The sequence below is a fragment of the Lithobates pipiens genome, unplaced genomic scaffold (genome assembly GCF_037356315.1).
Source record: "Lithobates pipiens isolate NorthernLeopardFrog02 unplaced genomic scaffold, aLitPip1_a1.2 Scaffold_8, whole genome shotgun sequence".
Lineage (NCBI taxonomy): Eukaryota > Metazoa > Chordata > Amphibia > Anura > Ranidae > Lithobates > Lithobates pipiens.
This window is the reverse complement of record NW_027507903.1, coordinates 617,350,399-617,366,232: the sequence shown is the minus strand read 5'-3', so window position 1 is coordinate 617,366,232 and position 15,834 is coordinate 617,350,399. Positions and strand designations below refer to the sequence as shown.

General features: G+C 49.0%; 1 protein-coding gene across 1 annotated transcript in view; it reads left to right on the top strand.

Annotated features, from left to right (window-relative positions):
* LOC143961421 (very-long-chain 3-oxoacyl-CoA reductase-like) overlaps positions 1-15,834 on the top strand; it is a 121,026-nt gene that overhangs the window by 29,878 nt on the left and 75,314 nt on the right. Inside the window, exons 2-3 of the mRNA XM_077470705.1 lie at positions 3,228-3,274; positions 3,345-3,420. Of these exons, the coding sequence (XP_077326831.1) occupies positions 3,228-3,274; positions 3,345-3,420 (123 nt within the window). The remainder of the gene's footprint in view (positions 1-3,227; positions 3,275-3,344; positions 3,421-15,834) is intronic.

Below are 15,834 nucleotides of genomic sequence, written 5' to 3'. Positions count from 1 at the left end.
AGGGAACCGGGAAATGAAGCCGAAAGGCTCCATTTCCTGATTCCCATACCCAAGATGGCGGCGGTAGGACCCGACAGACGACCTAGAGATCGGCTTCGGGTGCCGACATCGCGGGCGCGCTGGACAGGTAAGTGTCACTATTTTAAAAGTCAGCAGCTGCAGTATTTGTAGCTGCTGGCTTAAAAAAAAAAAAATAAATGCGGAGTCCCGGTGGACTCCCGCTTTAATCAACACTGGGTTTTAAATTTTTTGCTAAAATAAAAGAAAGACCACCAAAAATTTGGAAAAGAAAAAGGTTTCTTAGTTTCTGTCAGTAAATTTTGAAAATATTTTTTCTCCTTCACAGATGGGAAGTGATTAGGTGGCACTAATATGCAGCACTGATGGGCCCTGATAGGTGACACTGATGGGCTACACTGATGAGCACTGAAAGGCAGCACTGACTGACATCACTGATGGGCACTGATTGGTGTCACTGATGGTCACTGCTGAGGCTGTACTGTAATCTGGACACTGATCAGTGCCCTGATTACCCGTACAGGTCTCCCCTGCAAGGAGATGCAGCTGATCAGCTCTCCTTGCCACACACTCTGTCAGTGTGAGACGAGGAAAGCTGATAAATGGCACTTTCTTGTTTACAAGTGACTGCCTGTGGTTGGACACAGCCGATCACATGGGCAAAGAGCCGTGTCATTGGCTCTTTACTGAGATCGGGGTCCTAGGAACGCAGAGCGACCGCCACGCTGCAAGCCCCCGCAGGTGCATGAGAGCTGAGGTTTTGGTGTGCCATCGTATGACGTCGTCCCGGAACAAGAGTGCATCCTGCCCGTCATTTTACTATATGGCGGGTGGGAAGTGGCTAAAGTGTATTTTTTCCCAAAAAATTGCATTTGAAAAAAATGCTGCGCAAATACAGTGTGACATAAAATATTGCAACAATTGCCATTTTATTCTCTAGAGTCTCTGCTAAAAAAAAAAAAATTATGTTTGGGGGTTCTAAGTAATTTTCTTGCAAAAAATACAGATTTAAAGTGGGATTTCACTGTAAAAAAAGTTATTAAAAGCCAGCAGCTACAAATACTGCAGCTGCTGACTTTTAATAAATGGACACTCACCTGTCCCAGGATCCAGCGATTGTCAGCAGCCGAGGCCGATCTATCGCTCGGCTGCTGCCGCCGCTATTCCAGGTGAGGGAACCAGGAAGTGAAGCATTGCGGCTTCATTTCCCTGTTCCCTACTGTGCATGCATGAGTTGCGCAGCGCAATAGGACTGCGCTGTCTCTGGGACCCGTGTGTGTCCCAGCAGACAGCACACAGGGACAGGAAGAGGCATAGACTCCTGTGGGAGTCTATGCCCGGAAGTGGGTTCAAATACCTGTCTTAGACAGGTACAGTATCTGCACCCCCCTCCCCCCTGAAAGGTGCCAACTGTGACACTGGAGGGGGGGAGGGTTCCGATGAGCAGAAGTTCCACTTTAGGGTGGAACCCCGCTTTAAGCTTCCTCAAAGTACCACTTCTGTTTCAATCATTTATAACTTCAGGTAAAAATCCAGAGAATTTGTTACAGAACTGTGACAAAAATAATGTTTGGGGGTTCTAAGTAATTTTCTAGCAATACTAATTTAAACTTGTAAACAAAAAAGTGCCAGAAAAAGCCTGGTCTTCAAGTGGTTAAACTGTTGGAATTATTTTGTACAAACGCACGCATGCATAAGGCTTGACATGTTTGGTATCTACTTACTCAGCGCAACCTCATCTTTTATATTGTCTTTTATATTGTACCAAAACTGGCTAATATGTTGCATTTGTGTGCCAGAAAATGAACTTCAGTTCTTAGTAAAATGTTGCCCCTGAGACATGCATTTTATGCACCATAATTTCTTCTCCAGGGTGTCTGCTTTCAGAAAATATAGAATGTTTTGGGGGCTTAAAAGTATAACTGAAGCAAAACTTTGTTTATATTTTATTTTTATTTCTGCATAGAGTGAAGAGGGATTGGACCCCCTGTCAGTTTTTATTACTGCCTGTACCCACATTAAGAAGATTCACCCTCTCTATTTGTCCTGTTTATTATGAAAATTACAACTTTTGGGTTGTCCCCAGAAATGTAATAGAGGGGAAATCTTCCAATGGGGACACTGGTTCTGGTGACCTGGGGGGTCCCTAAGGGATTCTATTACTTGGCAAGGATTTCCTCTCTTTTGCTGTTTGACTATAGCCAGCCATAGACAGATTGAAAGAAATTTTCTTGATTCCTCCATCAACACAGATAGCGTTGACAAAGGAATCCCTCCCACAGAGCAACTGAATCTTCTAGCTATAGGAAAGCATTTGACTTCCTCCCAATATGCAGTGCTAGGGATTAATGGCCAATTACCGAGCCTGTACATTGTCTCTCGCCTTCTTTCTCTATAACAGAAATGCAAATTTTTTTTTTAACCACTTAAAGTGATTGTAAAGTTATAGTTTGTATAAAAATAATGAACATATCATACTTATCTGCTTTGTGTAAGCCCCCATTCACACCTATGCGAATTAGATGTGCGTTTCCCCGCATCTAATTCGCATAGTAGGAGAATGTGACTGGCTCCCTATGGAGTCGGTTCACATATCTCCAGGGCGGCAGCCAAATGCACGGCAGAACAAACGTGTGCATCTTTGGCTCCGTTTCAGGGTCGAATTCAGGCATAGAATTGGCCCTGATTCGTCCCTGAAACGGGGAACAGGGACGCACAGTACTCCTGTGCGTTACGCAGTGGGTTATAGTGTGAACCCGGGCTAATGGTTTTGCACAGAGCAGCGCAGATCCTCCTCTTCTCTGGCCCCTCTGTCCTGTTGAGTGCCCCCACAACAAGCAGCTTGCTATGGGGGCACCTGAGCTGAGCTAAAGCTCCGTGTGTCCATTCAGACACAGAGCCCCGGTTCTGCCCCGCTCCCTCTCCAGGCTAACTGACTTTGGTTGAAAGCAGCAGGAGCCTATTGTGCCCTCTGCTGTCTCAGCCAATGAGGAGGGAGAGTCCAGGACAGCCGAGGCTCTTGTACATCGCTGGATCCAGATGGGGCTCAGGTAAGTATTAGGGGGGGCTGAGGGGGCTACTGTACACAAAAGGTTTTTCATCTAAATGCAAAGAATGCATTAAGATTAAAAAAAAAACTTCTGCCTTTAGAATCACTTTTAGTCTCTGAGTGTTTGTTTTAATAAAATTGCTGTGTTTGTTGTCTACAGTGGTAACAGGAGCTACAGACGGCATTGGAAAAGCCTACGCAGAAGAGGTAATGATTTTTTCCTCTATCAGCCCTCCTTCCCGATGTTGTCCTCATATTATTTTATTTCCTTCTCTAGCTGGCCAGGAGGGGCTTCAACGTGGTCCTCATCAGCCGGACACTGGAAAAGCTTGAGAAAGTGTCGAAAGAGATCGGTAAGTGTTGTTTGTGTCTATCCTCTCCATGGTAGAGTCCCCAGTCAAGCTGACCAGACTTTCAATCAAACGTTCCTAAAGAAATTATAAAAAATCATTCCTCTGTACGTTCTCTCTTTTATGCCATCATTAAATCAATTCATTTATTTAGAAAATTTCCCAAAATTTCATCCTGACCTGCTGTTTGAATAGAGTTCCAGAAGTATTAAACAGGTTTTATTAAAATTTGTAAGATTGTTCCCAAATGAAAACCCCATCCATAGATAGAAATATGTTCATTCGAGAAAAGATTTCCATCCTTCAAATTTTTCGTCTCTAGCCATTACAAAATTGTACGAATGTTCTTAAAATAGTCATTTTTGAACAAACTTATATTGGTTGTTATATGGAGGTTAGATAACCTAATGGTGTTCAGCGGTTTTAAAGTGAGTCCGGACGATTGTTGCCCACAATGTGTGGCTTGTTATAATATGTATTGTATAAAACTAAAGTCGAGTCCGATAACAGATCGTGCCGTAGAGCAGGCCCAGGGCTACATGCAAGGCGGGATCCAGGAGGACGTCATAAGACCTCCACCCAGAGTGACAAATTTCACCCGGCTTTCATTTAGCTATCGGCCTGGTGGGATTTTCATTGATCCGGATGGATGTCATATGACGTCCTCTTGGATGGCGCCTTGCACACGGCTCTGCGCGCGCAATCTATTTCTGGCTGTGTTCAAAGGACTGATGGCTGATAAGTGTCCTGGCTCACTGCCGGTACCATGTAATCGCTGTGACCAATCACAGAAGATCACATACCAATTGTAAACAATGGATGGCTTCCTTTCATGCCATCCATTGTGTACAATTGTGTTGCTAGCTGTGATTGTTCACTGTGATCACATGGTACAGACAGTGCCAACCACAGCCCATCTGTACCCTGTGATTAGCTATGTCCAATCACAGCTAATCACAACAAAACACACTGAATCAGTTTCAGTTTCTTTCAGTAAAAATGGTTGCTTAGAACAGTGAAATTCACTGGTATAAATGAAGATAATGTGTGGAGAAAAAATAAATAAATCCCGATGACTTCCCCAGAGTAGTACAGTGTTACTATGGTGACACTGTATTGATCCGGTCACAGAGTGTTTAAAAAATAAAAAATGAATCCTAATAAATAAATTGGGGAAAAAAAACCTAAGCAGGGGGGAATCTGCGCCACACTCTCTATGGACTCGCTAATCACCTCAGCTCTCTCTGTCTTTCCGGACCTGTGCAGCTGTCCGGAATTTCCAGTCTTACAGGTGAGAAGTCCCCTCCTGATACGGGTTCCTCTCTGCCAAGCAGGTCACCCCCTCCTGGGCAGAGCACACCTCTATCTTCACGCATGGCTACTCTCAGATCTGACATGTAACGACCCCACACATCTGTGCCCTCGCACAGGCTGCAGGTGTCTAGCAAATCCCAGACACAGGATTGAAGGTTCTGTCCCTCCCAAGACTCTTTGGAATCTTCAAACTCCAGACTCCAGGGCCTGATCCGGGATTACACAGCTTTTTTCACTTACAATAAACACCCTGGAGCATTGCAATAAGCCTTAACCGTTAAAGTGGAGGGCCACCCTGAAAAAAAAAATATATAAAAAATCTAAAAAAAATCTAAAAAAATAAAATGAAAAAAAATTTTTTTTTTTTTACTTACCAGAAGTGCCTGTTGCTAGGCACATAATCCTAATCTTCCTCTTCCTCCTCCGCGGAGATCTTCTTTCTTCTCTCCTCCGTGCGGCGTCTTCTGGGTAATGGGTCGCGCTGTGTTCTGGGAACTGTGTGTTCCAGAACACAGCGCGTCCCATTCACAAAGCGCTGCGTGACTCGCTCATGCGCAGTAGGAAACGGGCAGTGAAGCCGTAAGGCTCCACTGCCTGTTTCCCTTACAAGGAATGGCGGCGCCGGGACCCGAGAGCCGAGGGACGGGTCGGCCTCGGGCGGTCGACATCGCGGGCGCCCTGGACAGGTAAGTGGGCTGATTAAGTCAGCAGCTGCAGAGTTTGCAGTTGCTGACTTTTTTTTTTTTTTTTAAACGGCCCTCCGCTTTAAGATCCACCCTTTAAGAGTTTTACTGCTACAGGGAGCCAACTCTGCACCCGATCATGTGTGTGTATATTTTATATATATATATATATATATATATATATATATATATATATATATATATATATATACACACATGCGTGTTTCGACCCTTCCGGGTAGGGAGCACGCATGCACGCTGCTGGCGGCTTGCTCCCGCTGTGATTACACACAGCTGGAGCTGATCGGTGGGTATCACTGACTCGATATCTGCGGGCACCCTAGGGTTGCCACCTGTCCAGGATTCACCTGGACAGTACGGGTTTGGAATCTTGTGTCTGGGTTTCAGTCTACCTTAAACCCAAACACAAGATTCACCTGGACAGTTTGGGTTTGGAATCTTGTGTCCGGGTTTCAGTCTGCCTGAAACCCAGACACATTATTTAGACTGGGCTGTGGCTCCCCAAGTAACTGAGACAGTCACATAAAAATCTGTTGCCATTCAGAACCTGCAGGCTGCTGTCTGGGGGCAGGTTTGGCATCCCTGAGGGGGGGGCATGATGTTAGCAAGAGCAGTTTGGCCACACCCACTGTTTGCCACAGCGCGCTGCATTGCCACCACTCTCCTCGGGGCACCCAAAGGTGTCCCGGCTCTTTTATAATCCTATAGTATATACTACGAAAACAAATGTGTCCTGTGCTGCTAAAGTGTTTGGGTTTGGCTTGAAGAAAAAGTGGCAACCCTACGGCACCCGCCGATCACCAGACAGAGACAGAACGACGGTCTGCCTATGTAAACAAGGCAGATTGTCGTTCTGACAGGAGGGAAGGCATGGATCCTGTGTAAGTGCAAAGCAAGTTCCGTTTAATGAAGAATACTCCTAAGTAGAAAAATGTTGATGTTGTAAGCCACATGGAAAGATGTGTACAGAATGGTGGAAACACTGAGGAATGATACCAGAGAGAAGGAAGGGGAGGGAATATTCAAAGTATGGTGGGAGAAAGAGTTAGCTTAGACAGAAGAACAGAGTTTAAAGATATAGAACAATAATAAGCCAAATTATACTCACAGATAAATGATAATAAATGACATGTCCTCCACAATATCGCAGTCCTGCGATATGTCGCTGATCACCCCCATTACTAGAAGAAAAAAAAAATATCCCATGTTTTGTAGAAGCTATCATTTTTGTGCAAACCAATCAATATATTCTTATTGGGATATTTTGGGATTTTTTTTTTACCAAACATATGTAGCAGAATCAGAGCTGGTGCAAGGATTTTTGACACCCTAGGCGAAACCTCATTTTGCCCCCCCCCCCCCCCCCCCACAGCCCCACCAGTGCCCATCAAATACAAATTCACCAGCACCCATCAAATACAGCCTCGCCAGCACCCATCAAATGCAGCCTCGCCAGCGCCCATTAAATACAGCCTCGCCAGTGACCATCAAATGCAGCCTCACCAGCGACCATTAAATACAGCCTTGCTAGTGACCATTAAATACAGCCTTGCTAGCGCCCATCAAATGCAGCCTCACCAGCGACCATCAAATGCAGCCTTGCCAGCAAATATTAAATACAGCCTTGCCAGTGTCCATTAAATACAGCCTCACCAGCGCCCATCAAATACAGCCTCGCCAGCGCCCCATCAAATGCAACCTCGCCAGCGCCGATTAAATACAGCCTCACCAGCGACCATCAAATAAAGCCTCACCAGCAACCATCAAATGCAGCCTCACCAGCGACCATCAAAAACAGCCTCGCCAGCGCCCATTAAATACAGCCTCCCCAGCGACCATCAAATAAAGCCTCACCAGCAACCATCAAATACAGCCTCGCCAGCGCCCATCAAATGCAGCCTCACCAGCGCCCATTAAATAGAGCCTCACCAGCGACCATCAAATACAGCCTCACCAGGGACCATCCAATACAGCCTCGCCAGTGACCATCAAATGCAGCCTCACCAGCGACCATTAAATACAGCCTTGCTAGTGACCATTAAATACAGCCTCGCTAGCGCCCATCAAATACAACCTCGCCAGCGCCCATTAAATACAGCCTCACCAGCGCCCATCAAATACAGCCTCGCCAGCGCCCATCAAATACAGACTCGCCAGCGCCCATCAAATGCAGCCTCACCAGCGACCATTAAATACAGACTCGCCAGCAAACATCAAATACAGCCTCGCCAGTGACCATCAAATGCAGCCGGGGGGGGGGGACATTTGGCAGAGCAGATCAGTCAATATAATACATATACACACACATTTTAAAACTACTATAGCGATACCCTCACTTAAGAGGGCCGCAAGTTTGGTTTGGGTCCTGAGCACAGCTCCGCCAACCCCCCGGCAATCTGCACTACCCACTTTGGCACAGTTAGTATCTAGCAATACACATTAAATCACTTATACTCTAAATATGTGTGTGTGCGTGGGTGGATAACTCAAGCTCATAGACAATCCTTGAAAGTATATAACTGACTTTACTTATTGTTTTTATAAAAGGAATAACATGAACAGGGGCGTAACTAGAAATCACAGGGCCCCATAGCAAAATGTTGTATGGGCCCCCCCCCCCCCCTCACCCAGGGGCGGATCCAGAGTCTAGTCTCGGGAGGGGCACTGATAAAAAATACTTTTTTGGGGGGGCAATTTATTGGGGCAATGGCTGATGTTGGCGCTTCAATTATCACGGCACCATTTGTGTTATGGTGTAAGGATGATTGAAACACATTATTTCTATTATTACATTGTTATAGTTCAACTCACCATAATGCAGAATCAGTGGAAGCCCCGAGTGTGTCACCTGCCACCAGGTGCAGATTGTCCACTTGCCACGTCACCTGCCACACATTGCAAATTGTCCACTTGCCACGTCACCTGCCACCCGTTGCGGATTGTCTGTTTGCCACGTCACCTGCCACACGTTGTGGATTGTCCACTTGCCACGTCACCTGCCACCCGTTGCGGATTGTCTGTTTGCCACGTCACCTGCCACACGTTGTGGATTGTCCACTTGCCACGTCACCTGCCACCCATTGTGGATTGTCCATTTGCCACGTCACCTGCCACACATTGCGGATTGTCCACTTGCCACGTCACCTGCCACAAGTTGCGGATTGTCCACTTGCCACATCACCTGCCACCCATTGTGGATTGTCCACTTGCCACGTCACCTGCCACCCATTGCGTATTGTCCACTTGCCACGTCACCTGCCACAAGTTGCGGATTGTCCACTTGCCACGTCACCTGCCACCCATTGCGTATTGTTCACTTGCCACGTCACCTGCCACCCATTGCGTATTGTTCACTTGCCACGTCACCTGCCACCCATTGCGTATTGTTCACTTGCCACGTCACCTGCCACCTGTTGCGGATTGTCCATTTGCCACGTCACCTGCCACAAGTTGCAGATTGTCCACTTGCCACGTCACCTGCCACCCATTGCAGATTGTCCACTTGCCACATCACCTACCACAAGTTGTGGATTGTCACTTTCCTTTTAAGGTGGGGAATGGGATTGTCACGTCTGAGTCAGGCAGCAGAGAGATTCAGGCAGCAGAGAGATGATGTAATCTCTCTGCTGCCAGCACAGTGAGTGAGGGTGGAGCTGGCAGAGAGATTCAGGCAGCAGAGAGATGATGTAATCTCTCTGCTGCCAGCACAGTGAGTGAGGGTGGAGCTGGCAGTTCGCAGGGCGGGCGCTGGGCGGTGAGAGAAGATGTCATCTCTCTGCCCCGCCACTCGCTGATTGGCCACCCACCAAGCCTCCCCGCTGGCAGCTTCCCCGCCACGCCCCCCCCGCCGCCGCCTCCGCCGCTGCCGAGTGACCCGGCTGCGTCCGCTCGTACAGTCAGTGTGACTGTACGAGAGCTGAGCGGATAGGCAGCTCGGCGGCTCACCCGCCGCCCGCTCACCGGGCCCTTCTCAGCTGCGGGCCCCATAGCGACCGCACGGGTCGCTATGGTGGTAGTTCCGCCACTGAACATGAATCAAACATTTGGATTGCAACACATAAACAGGTCCCTGCAGTAACCAGTGATAAAGATAAACAGAGTAGTCAGCATAATAAAGTATTTCTATGCAACTCTAGTGCTGCCCTTTTTCAGCTACTTCCCCGCATGGGTAAACTAACACCCAGCACTCTCTACCTATGCAGTCAGGCCTGACTGATCTAGATGGAAGTCCAGTAAAACAATATTCGCTAGCAATCTTTCGGTGGTGCACTTGAAGAACAACTTTGTAATCCAAACGTATAATAAAGATAAAGCATCTGTCTTTAAACAGCTCTCACCACCCGGACAAGTCCAAATCCGGTTTCTCTGCCTTTTCGTCTAGGAACAGGAATCCACCGACCTCCGAGTCTTCAATCCTTCTGGTGTACTGCAGCAAGGAATGAGAAAATGTCTCTCAGGTGCCACTAAGCTGGCAGAGAGCTCTTTGGAAAAGAGCACAAGGCCCAGGCTTCAGGCCTTGTGCTTTCAGCAGTTCAGCACAGACCTCCTCTTGCTAGGAGAGAGGGGGGTGTCCAAAGAGAGCGAACTAGGCCTCTCCCCCTCCTTATATTTCCTCCCCCATAAGTCTCTGGGGCATAACTCAAAGCATCCTGGGAACCAGCGGGGTTCTGGGAACAGTAGTTTTATAGTTCTTAAAGAGACCCCGCTACACACTCCCCCCACTTAAACTCTTTGGTCCCCAAAGATAAACTTTTAACACATATCCTGTACCAATTTTGAAAGTGCTGAGTATGATGTTGGTACAGGGAATTTCCACCAGAACTCAGAGGTGGGATTCCCTGTCCCACAGGTCACACTGACATGAGTGGCCTGCCTAACTGTGCCAGAGAGTGAGCTGGGGTTGCCCTCCACCAAATGGTCAGTGGAAGGATTAGAGCGTTCAGCACTTCTTCTAGCAGTCACAACAGAGTCCTCAGAGCTCTCGCCCATTTGAGAGTAGGTTAGCTTCTTGGGGAGTCTCACAACTCGGCAACCTCTCTGTTCTCTTGGGACTTCAGGCTCTAGTGCCACAGGCTCTACTTCAGGAACACATTCTGACAGCATCACTGGTTCTGGAGCATCGGTTCCTCCCTCTTCTGAGTAAATGCTAGGGATATCTTCCCAGCCTTCAGGCACACCACTAGATGGAATGAACTCTGTAGCTTCTGGGTTCAGTGTCCCATCCTGTGTATCCTCAGTAGGTGGGAGATCTATGGCAGAATTTCCTGGAGTTGATGAAGGCCACAGCCACTCAAGCTCTCCTCTTCCACCTTCACCTCGTTGGGTATCTTGTCCATCTCTAACCCGGGAGGTCTGAGACCGAGTGCTAGGTCCCGGGGTATCCAGAATGGAAACAGATTCAGGTGGATTTCTCACTGGAGGTATTCTGACTGCTTCAGTAAGCGGGAGCAAATGATTCCTGTGCCAAGTCTTCAAGGGCCCCACTTTCCCCTCTGGTTTTAGCTTATACACAGGCAATCCAGGTAGCTTTCTGCAAATGACATAGGGCTCCGATCTCCATCTATCAGCAAGCTTGTGCTTCCCAGGGATCCCCAGATTGCGTAGCAGTACACGGTCCCCAGGCTGCAGGTCTTGCACTCGAACCTTCAGATCGAAGTTCCTCTTGTTGCGGGCTCCCCTTTGGTCCGAGGCCGCCTGAGCTCGTTCATGGGCCACTTTCAAATTGTGTCTAAGTCGGTCCACATATCCCTTGTGGGAGGTAGCAGAGGCATGGTCTAGGGAAATGCCAAAGGCCAGATCCACCGGCAATCTTGCTTCTCTCCCAAACATGAGCCGGTAGGGGGAGTAACCCGTCACATCACTTGTGGTGCAGTTGTAAGCGTGCACCAGAGCTGATATGTGTTGGCTCCAGTGTTGCTTCTTCTCTGTCTCTAGAGTTCCAAGCATGTTTAGTAAGGTCCGATTAAACCTCTCAGGTTGGGCATCTCCTTGTGGATGATAAGGTGTAGTCCTGGTCTTCTCTACTCCCAATGAGTCCAGTAGGTTCCGGATCAGACGACTCTCAAAGTCCCTTCCTTGGTCTGAGTGGATTCTCTGTGGTAATCCATAGTGGACAAAGTATTTTTCCATGAGCACCTTGGCCACAGTGGAGGCCTTTTGGTCTTTGGTGGGGAAAGCCTGGGCATAACGGGTGAAATGATCGGTTACCACCAGAACATTTCCCAATCCACTCAAATCGGGTTCGAGGCAGAGAAAGTCAATGCACACCAGATCCATTGGACCCTGACTCTGTAGGTGGCCCATTGGGGCAGCTTGATGGGGTAGAGTCTTCCTCTGGATGCATCGTGCACAAGAACGGCAATATTCCTCCACTTCTGCCCTCATACAGGGCCAATAGAACCGGCTTCTGACAAGCTGGAAAGTTCTCTCCGCCCCTAGATGGCCATGCTGGTCATGTAAGGCAATTAGTACCGTCTCTCGGTGCTTCTCTGGGAGAAACAACTGCCACTTATCTTCTGAGTTATCAGAGGGGCCCCTTCGGTAGACCACTCCCTGATGCACTTGTAGCTCAGCAGGCGAGCCTCCTTGGAAGGGTGATGTCGAAGTCCCTCTGGATTCTCGTTCTCCAAAGCTTCAAGGACCAATCTCCCCATGGGGTCTTCCAATTGGTCATAGCTCAGCTCCTTTCTGGACAGCTTTGGCAGGAGTTTCTCTGCTAGTTGAGTTACCCCACAGTAGGGTCGAGGGACTCCCACTGCGGTGACTCCTATCTCCTCTGCTCTGGGGCCCCCTCTTGCTTGAAACTCAGCACCCTGACAGAGTGCTCGCACTCCTTCCGGTGCTACCTGGGTCCAGTCTTCCCAGTCATTGACCATGACATGAGATCTTCGGGACAGGGCATCTGCATCCCTATTTCCAGCCCCTGGTCTGTACTTTAGACTGAAGTTGAATCCGGATAATGCAGCCAACCATCTGTGTCCGGTTGCATCTAACTTTGCAGTAGTGAAGAGGTAGGTCAGAGGATTGTTATCTGTCTTTACGGTAAACTCCGCCCCATAGAGATAGTCCTTCAGTTTGTCTACTACTGCCCATTTGAGGGCCAAGAACTCCAATTTATGAGTGGGGTAGTTCTTCTCCGTGGGAGTCAGGCTCCGGCTCACATAGGCCACTGGTCGCAGCTGCTCTTCATGCTCTTGATAGAGCACTCCGCCTAGGCCCTCATGACTGGCATCGACATGTAGCTCATATGGTCTGGTGGGGTCGGCATAGGCCAGGACTGGGGCCGTGGTAAGGCTCCTCTTCAAGGTTCGGAAAGCCTCTTCACACCTTGGGCTCCACTGATCTTGAACCGACTCACCAGCCCTCCTGGGTCCCAAGCCATCCTCTTCTCCTTCAGTCTTGAGCAATTCGTTTAGTGGCTTGGCAATCCGGGCAAACCCATCCACAAATCTTCTATAATAGGAGCAGAACCCCAGGAAAGATCTGAGCTCTGTGACTGTTGTCGGTCTTGGCCAAGAGGTAACTGCCTCCAACTTCTCAAGGTCTGTAGCCACTCCCTTTTCAGACACTATGTGTCCCAGATAGTTCACAGAGGATTGGTAAAACCGGCACTTCTCAGGAGAAAGCTTGAGTCCCTCTTCGCTGAGTCTTCTCAACACCTTCTCCAACCTGGCCTCATGTTCTTCCAAAGTCTTCCCGAAGACAATGACATCGTCCAAGTACACAAGGACTTCTATGAGGTTCATGTCTCCAACGGTCTTCTCCATGAGGCGTTGAAAGGTAGCAGGGGCTCCAGACAGGCCCTGAGGCATTCTGTTGAATTCAAAGAATCCCACTGGGGTTATGAAAGCTGTCTTCTCTCGGTCTTCCTGGTGCATGGGGATTTGATAGTACCCACTCTTGAGGTCCATTACACTGAACCACTTGGCACCAGACAAACTCTGTAGGGCATCCTCTATTCTCGGCGTGGTATACTGGTCAGGGATGGTCCTCCTGTTGAGAGTCCTGTAGTCAATACAAAGCCTCAACGACCCATTCTTCTTTCTGAACACCACTATGGGGGAGGCGTAGGGACTTCTAGACTCCCGAATCACACCAGTCTTCTTCAACTCCGCAAGCTGCTCCCTCAGATCCTCCAGATCAGCTAGAGGGACCCGCCTAACCCTTTCCCTGAAGGGTTTGTCTTCTTGGAGGCGGATTCGGTGGGTGGCACTCCTGGCACATCCCACATCAAACTCATCCTTTGAGAAAATCCTCTCCCATCTAGTCAGCTGGGCCTTGGCTCTCTCCTTCCAGGCTCCAGGTAGGTCTGGGTTCTCCATGGAAAGTTTTTTCCAAACATCTCCTCCTTCACCCGTTCCTTTTACTTCAGACCAGCTGACTGGGGCCGCAGGACTCACCTGCCCTAACAGCATTCTGGCAGGGATCTCTATGGGTCTCTCCGTAGGGTTTCTCACACTCACTGGGACTCTTCCTCGAGCCTTCTTCAGGGCCTTGATTGAAATCACTTCCGGTATCACTTCCAGGCCTGAGTGATCCTCCCTTGGATCGGATTCCAGCATGACAAAGGGGCCAGGCTGCTCCCAGGTAAGCTTCACCGTGGCCCTGAGGCAGGCTACCTCTCCGGGCTGCAGCACCACTCCCTCTCTCCCAAGTCTCCACACCTTCCCTATCCCCTCTCCTGGGGTCTTCTGCTCTAGGACCAACCGTTGGTAGGCTGTCTTCAGCATGGGATGGATATTGGGATCTTGATGGTTACTCGCCTCCACTAGAGGGGTCAGAAGTCTTCGCACCAGATCCGTATTGGTCCCTATGATGAGGGACATCTTGCTGGCCCCGGGCGGTCTAGGACACACAACTGCCAGGGTGTCAAACACCTCTGTTTTCCCCGCCACAGATGGATCAAAGGTCAGCTTTATGGGCAGGTAACCATCGTAGGGGAAACTCTGAGTTCCCAGGCCCCATATCTCCAGCTCTTCTATCTTCTGTATAGGCAAATGGCTCAAGTGCCTATCATAGAAGTCTCTGTACAACAAAGTCACTTGAGCTCCAGTGTCCAGGAGGGCCTTCGTGTAGACTCCTTCCACCTGGATGGAGACAGTGGGGGACGGGCCGACCAATTCTTCTGGGAAGGGCCGGGTTGAGGCCACCCTCTTCTGGGGACCCGTCTTCATCCAGTTGGTTTTTGACTTTACTCTTTTTCGAGCCTGGTATGCATTGACCCTCCCCACAGTAATGGGAGTACGAACCCGCTGAGGGATGTTATTGTCTCTTATTTGTAGACATTCCTTCTGAGGGGTCTGGTTTTCTCTCTCTCTCTTCCTTCTATTCAGTTTGGAGTTCACTGAAAGGCATGGGCACCCGGTTGACTCCCTCACCGGGGCCCTCTGAAGTTTCCCGCCGGCTGGCGGTTATCTATCTTCTTCTTCTTCTTGGGACTGGAACATCTACTGGCGAAGTGGCCACTGCCCCCGCAGTTGTAGCATAGCATCTCTTCTCGGTCTCGAGTGGGGCTTGGTGTTGGTGTATCTGGAAACAACTCCCTCCTAGGACTTGGTTTCTCGGCTCCCCCTTGACCTTTCGCCATCATAGCAGTCAACATCTCCATCACCTGGGACATCTGTAACTTCAAAGTGTCCAGCTCCTTATCTCTAGCGGGAGTCATGGCCGGTGTAACTATTGCTACCGGTTGGTTGACGGGCTCGGTGAGATCTTCTTCCCTTTTCTCTTCCAGTAGGGCCTCTTCCTCTCTGATCATTCGGATGAGGTCAGTGTACTCCAGACTCTTCCCATCCTGTCGGGCACGCAGTGTCCATGCAATAGGATCCATGGGTTGAGCTCCCCTCAGTACCTGTTGAGTACGGGCCTCATCTACTTTTCCTGGGCTGATCCCCTTCTTTAGGATCATCTTATGCAAGATTTTATCTAAACGTCCCATGTAGTCTGATAGTTTTTCACCTTTCTTCTGGTAGCAATGCTCTAACTGATAAGCAAGCTCAGAGATTTTCTCTGTCCCACCAAACACAGTCTGTAGTACATCTAGGTACTCCTGCGCATTACAGTCTGTCCTGCTCATCTTCAGGTTGCGTATGGCCTCTAGAGCAGGCCCCTTTAGACTTTCCACAATCCTCTGCTTCTTTCTGCGCTCTGGAACTTCCCATTCCTCTAGTGCCTGAGTTGCGCTATCTAACCAATCTTCAAATCCCTCTTCTTCCGAAGGTACAGGTTTCCTCCCTGAAAACATCCGGAGTTTCCTGTACCCCGACATCGGGTAATCTGTGGGATCCTTCTTGCACTGGGCCACAATCTCCCCCAGGACAGCACACAGTTCTGCGCTAAGGGTGGCCGGTGCTGATCTGGGACTCTCGGGTGAGGTACGGGCCGCAGCCTGCGGTGATCC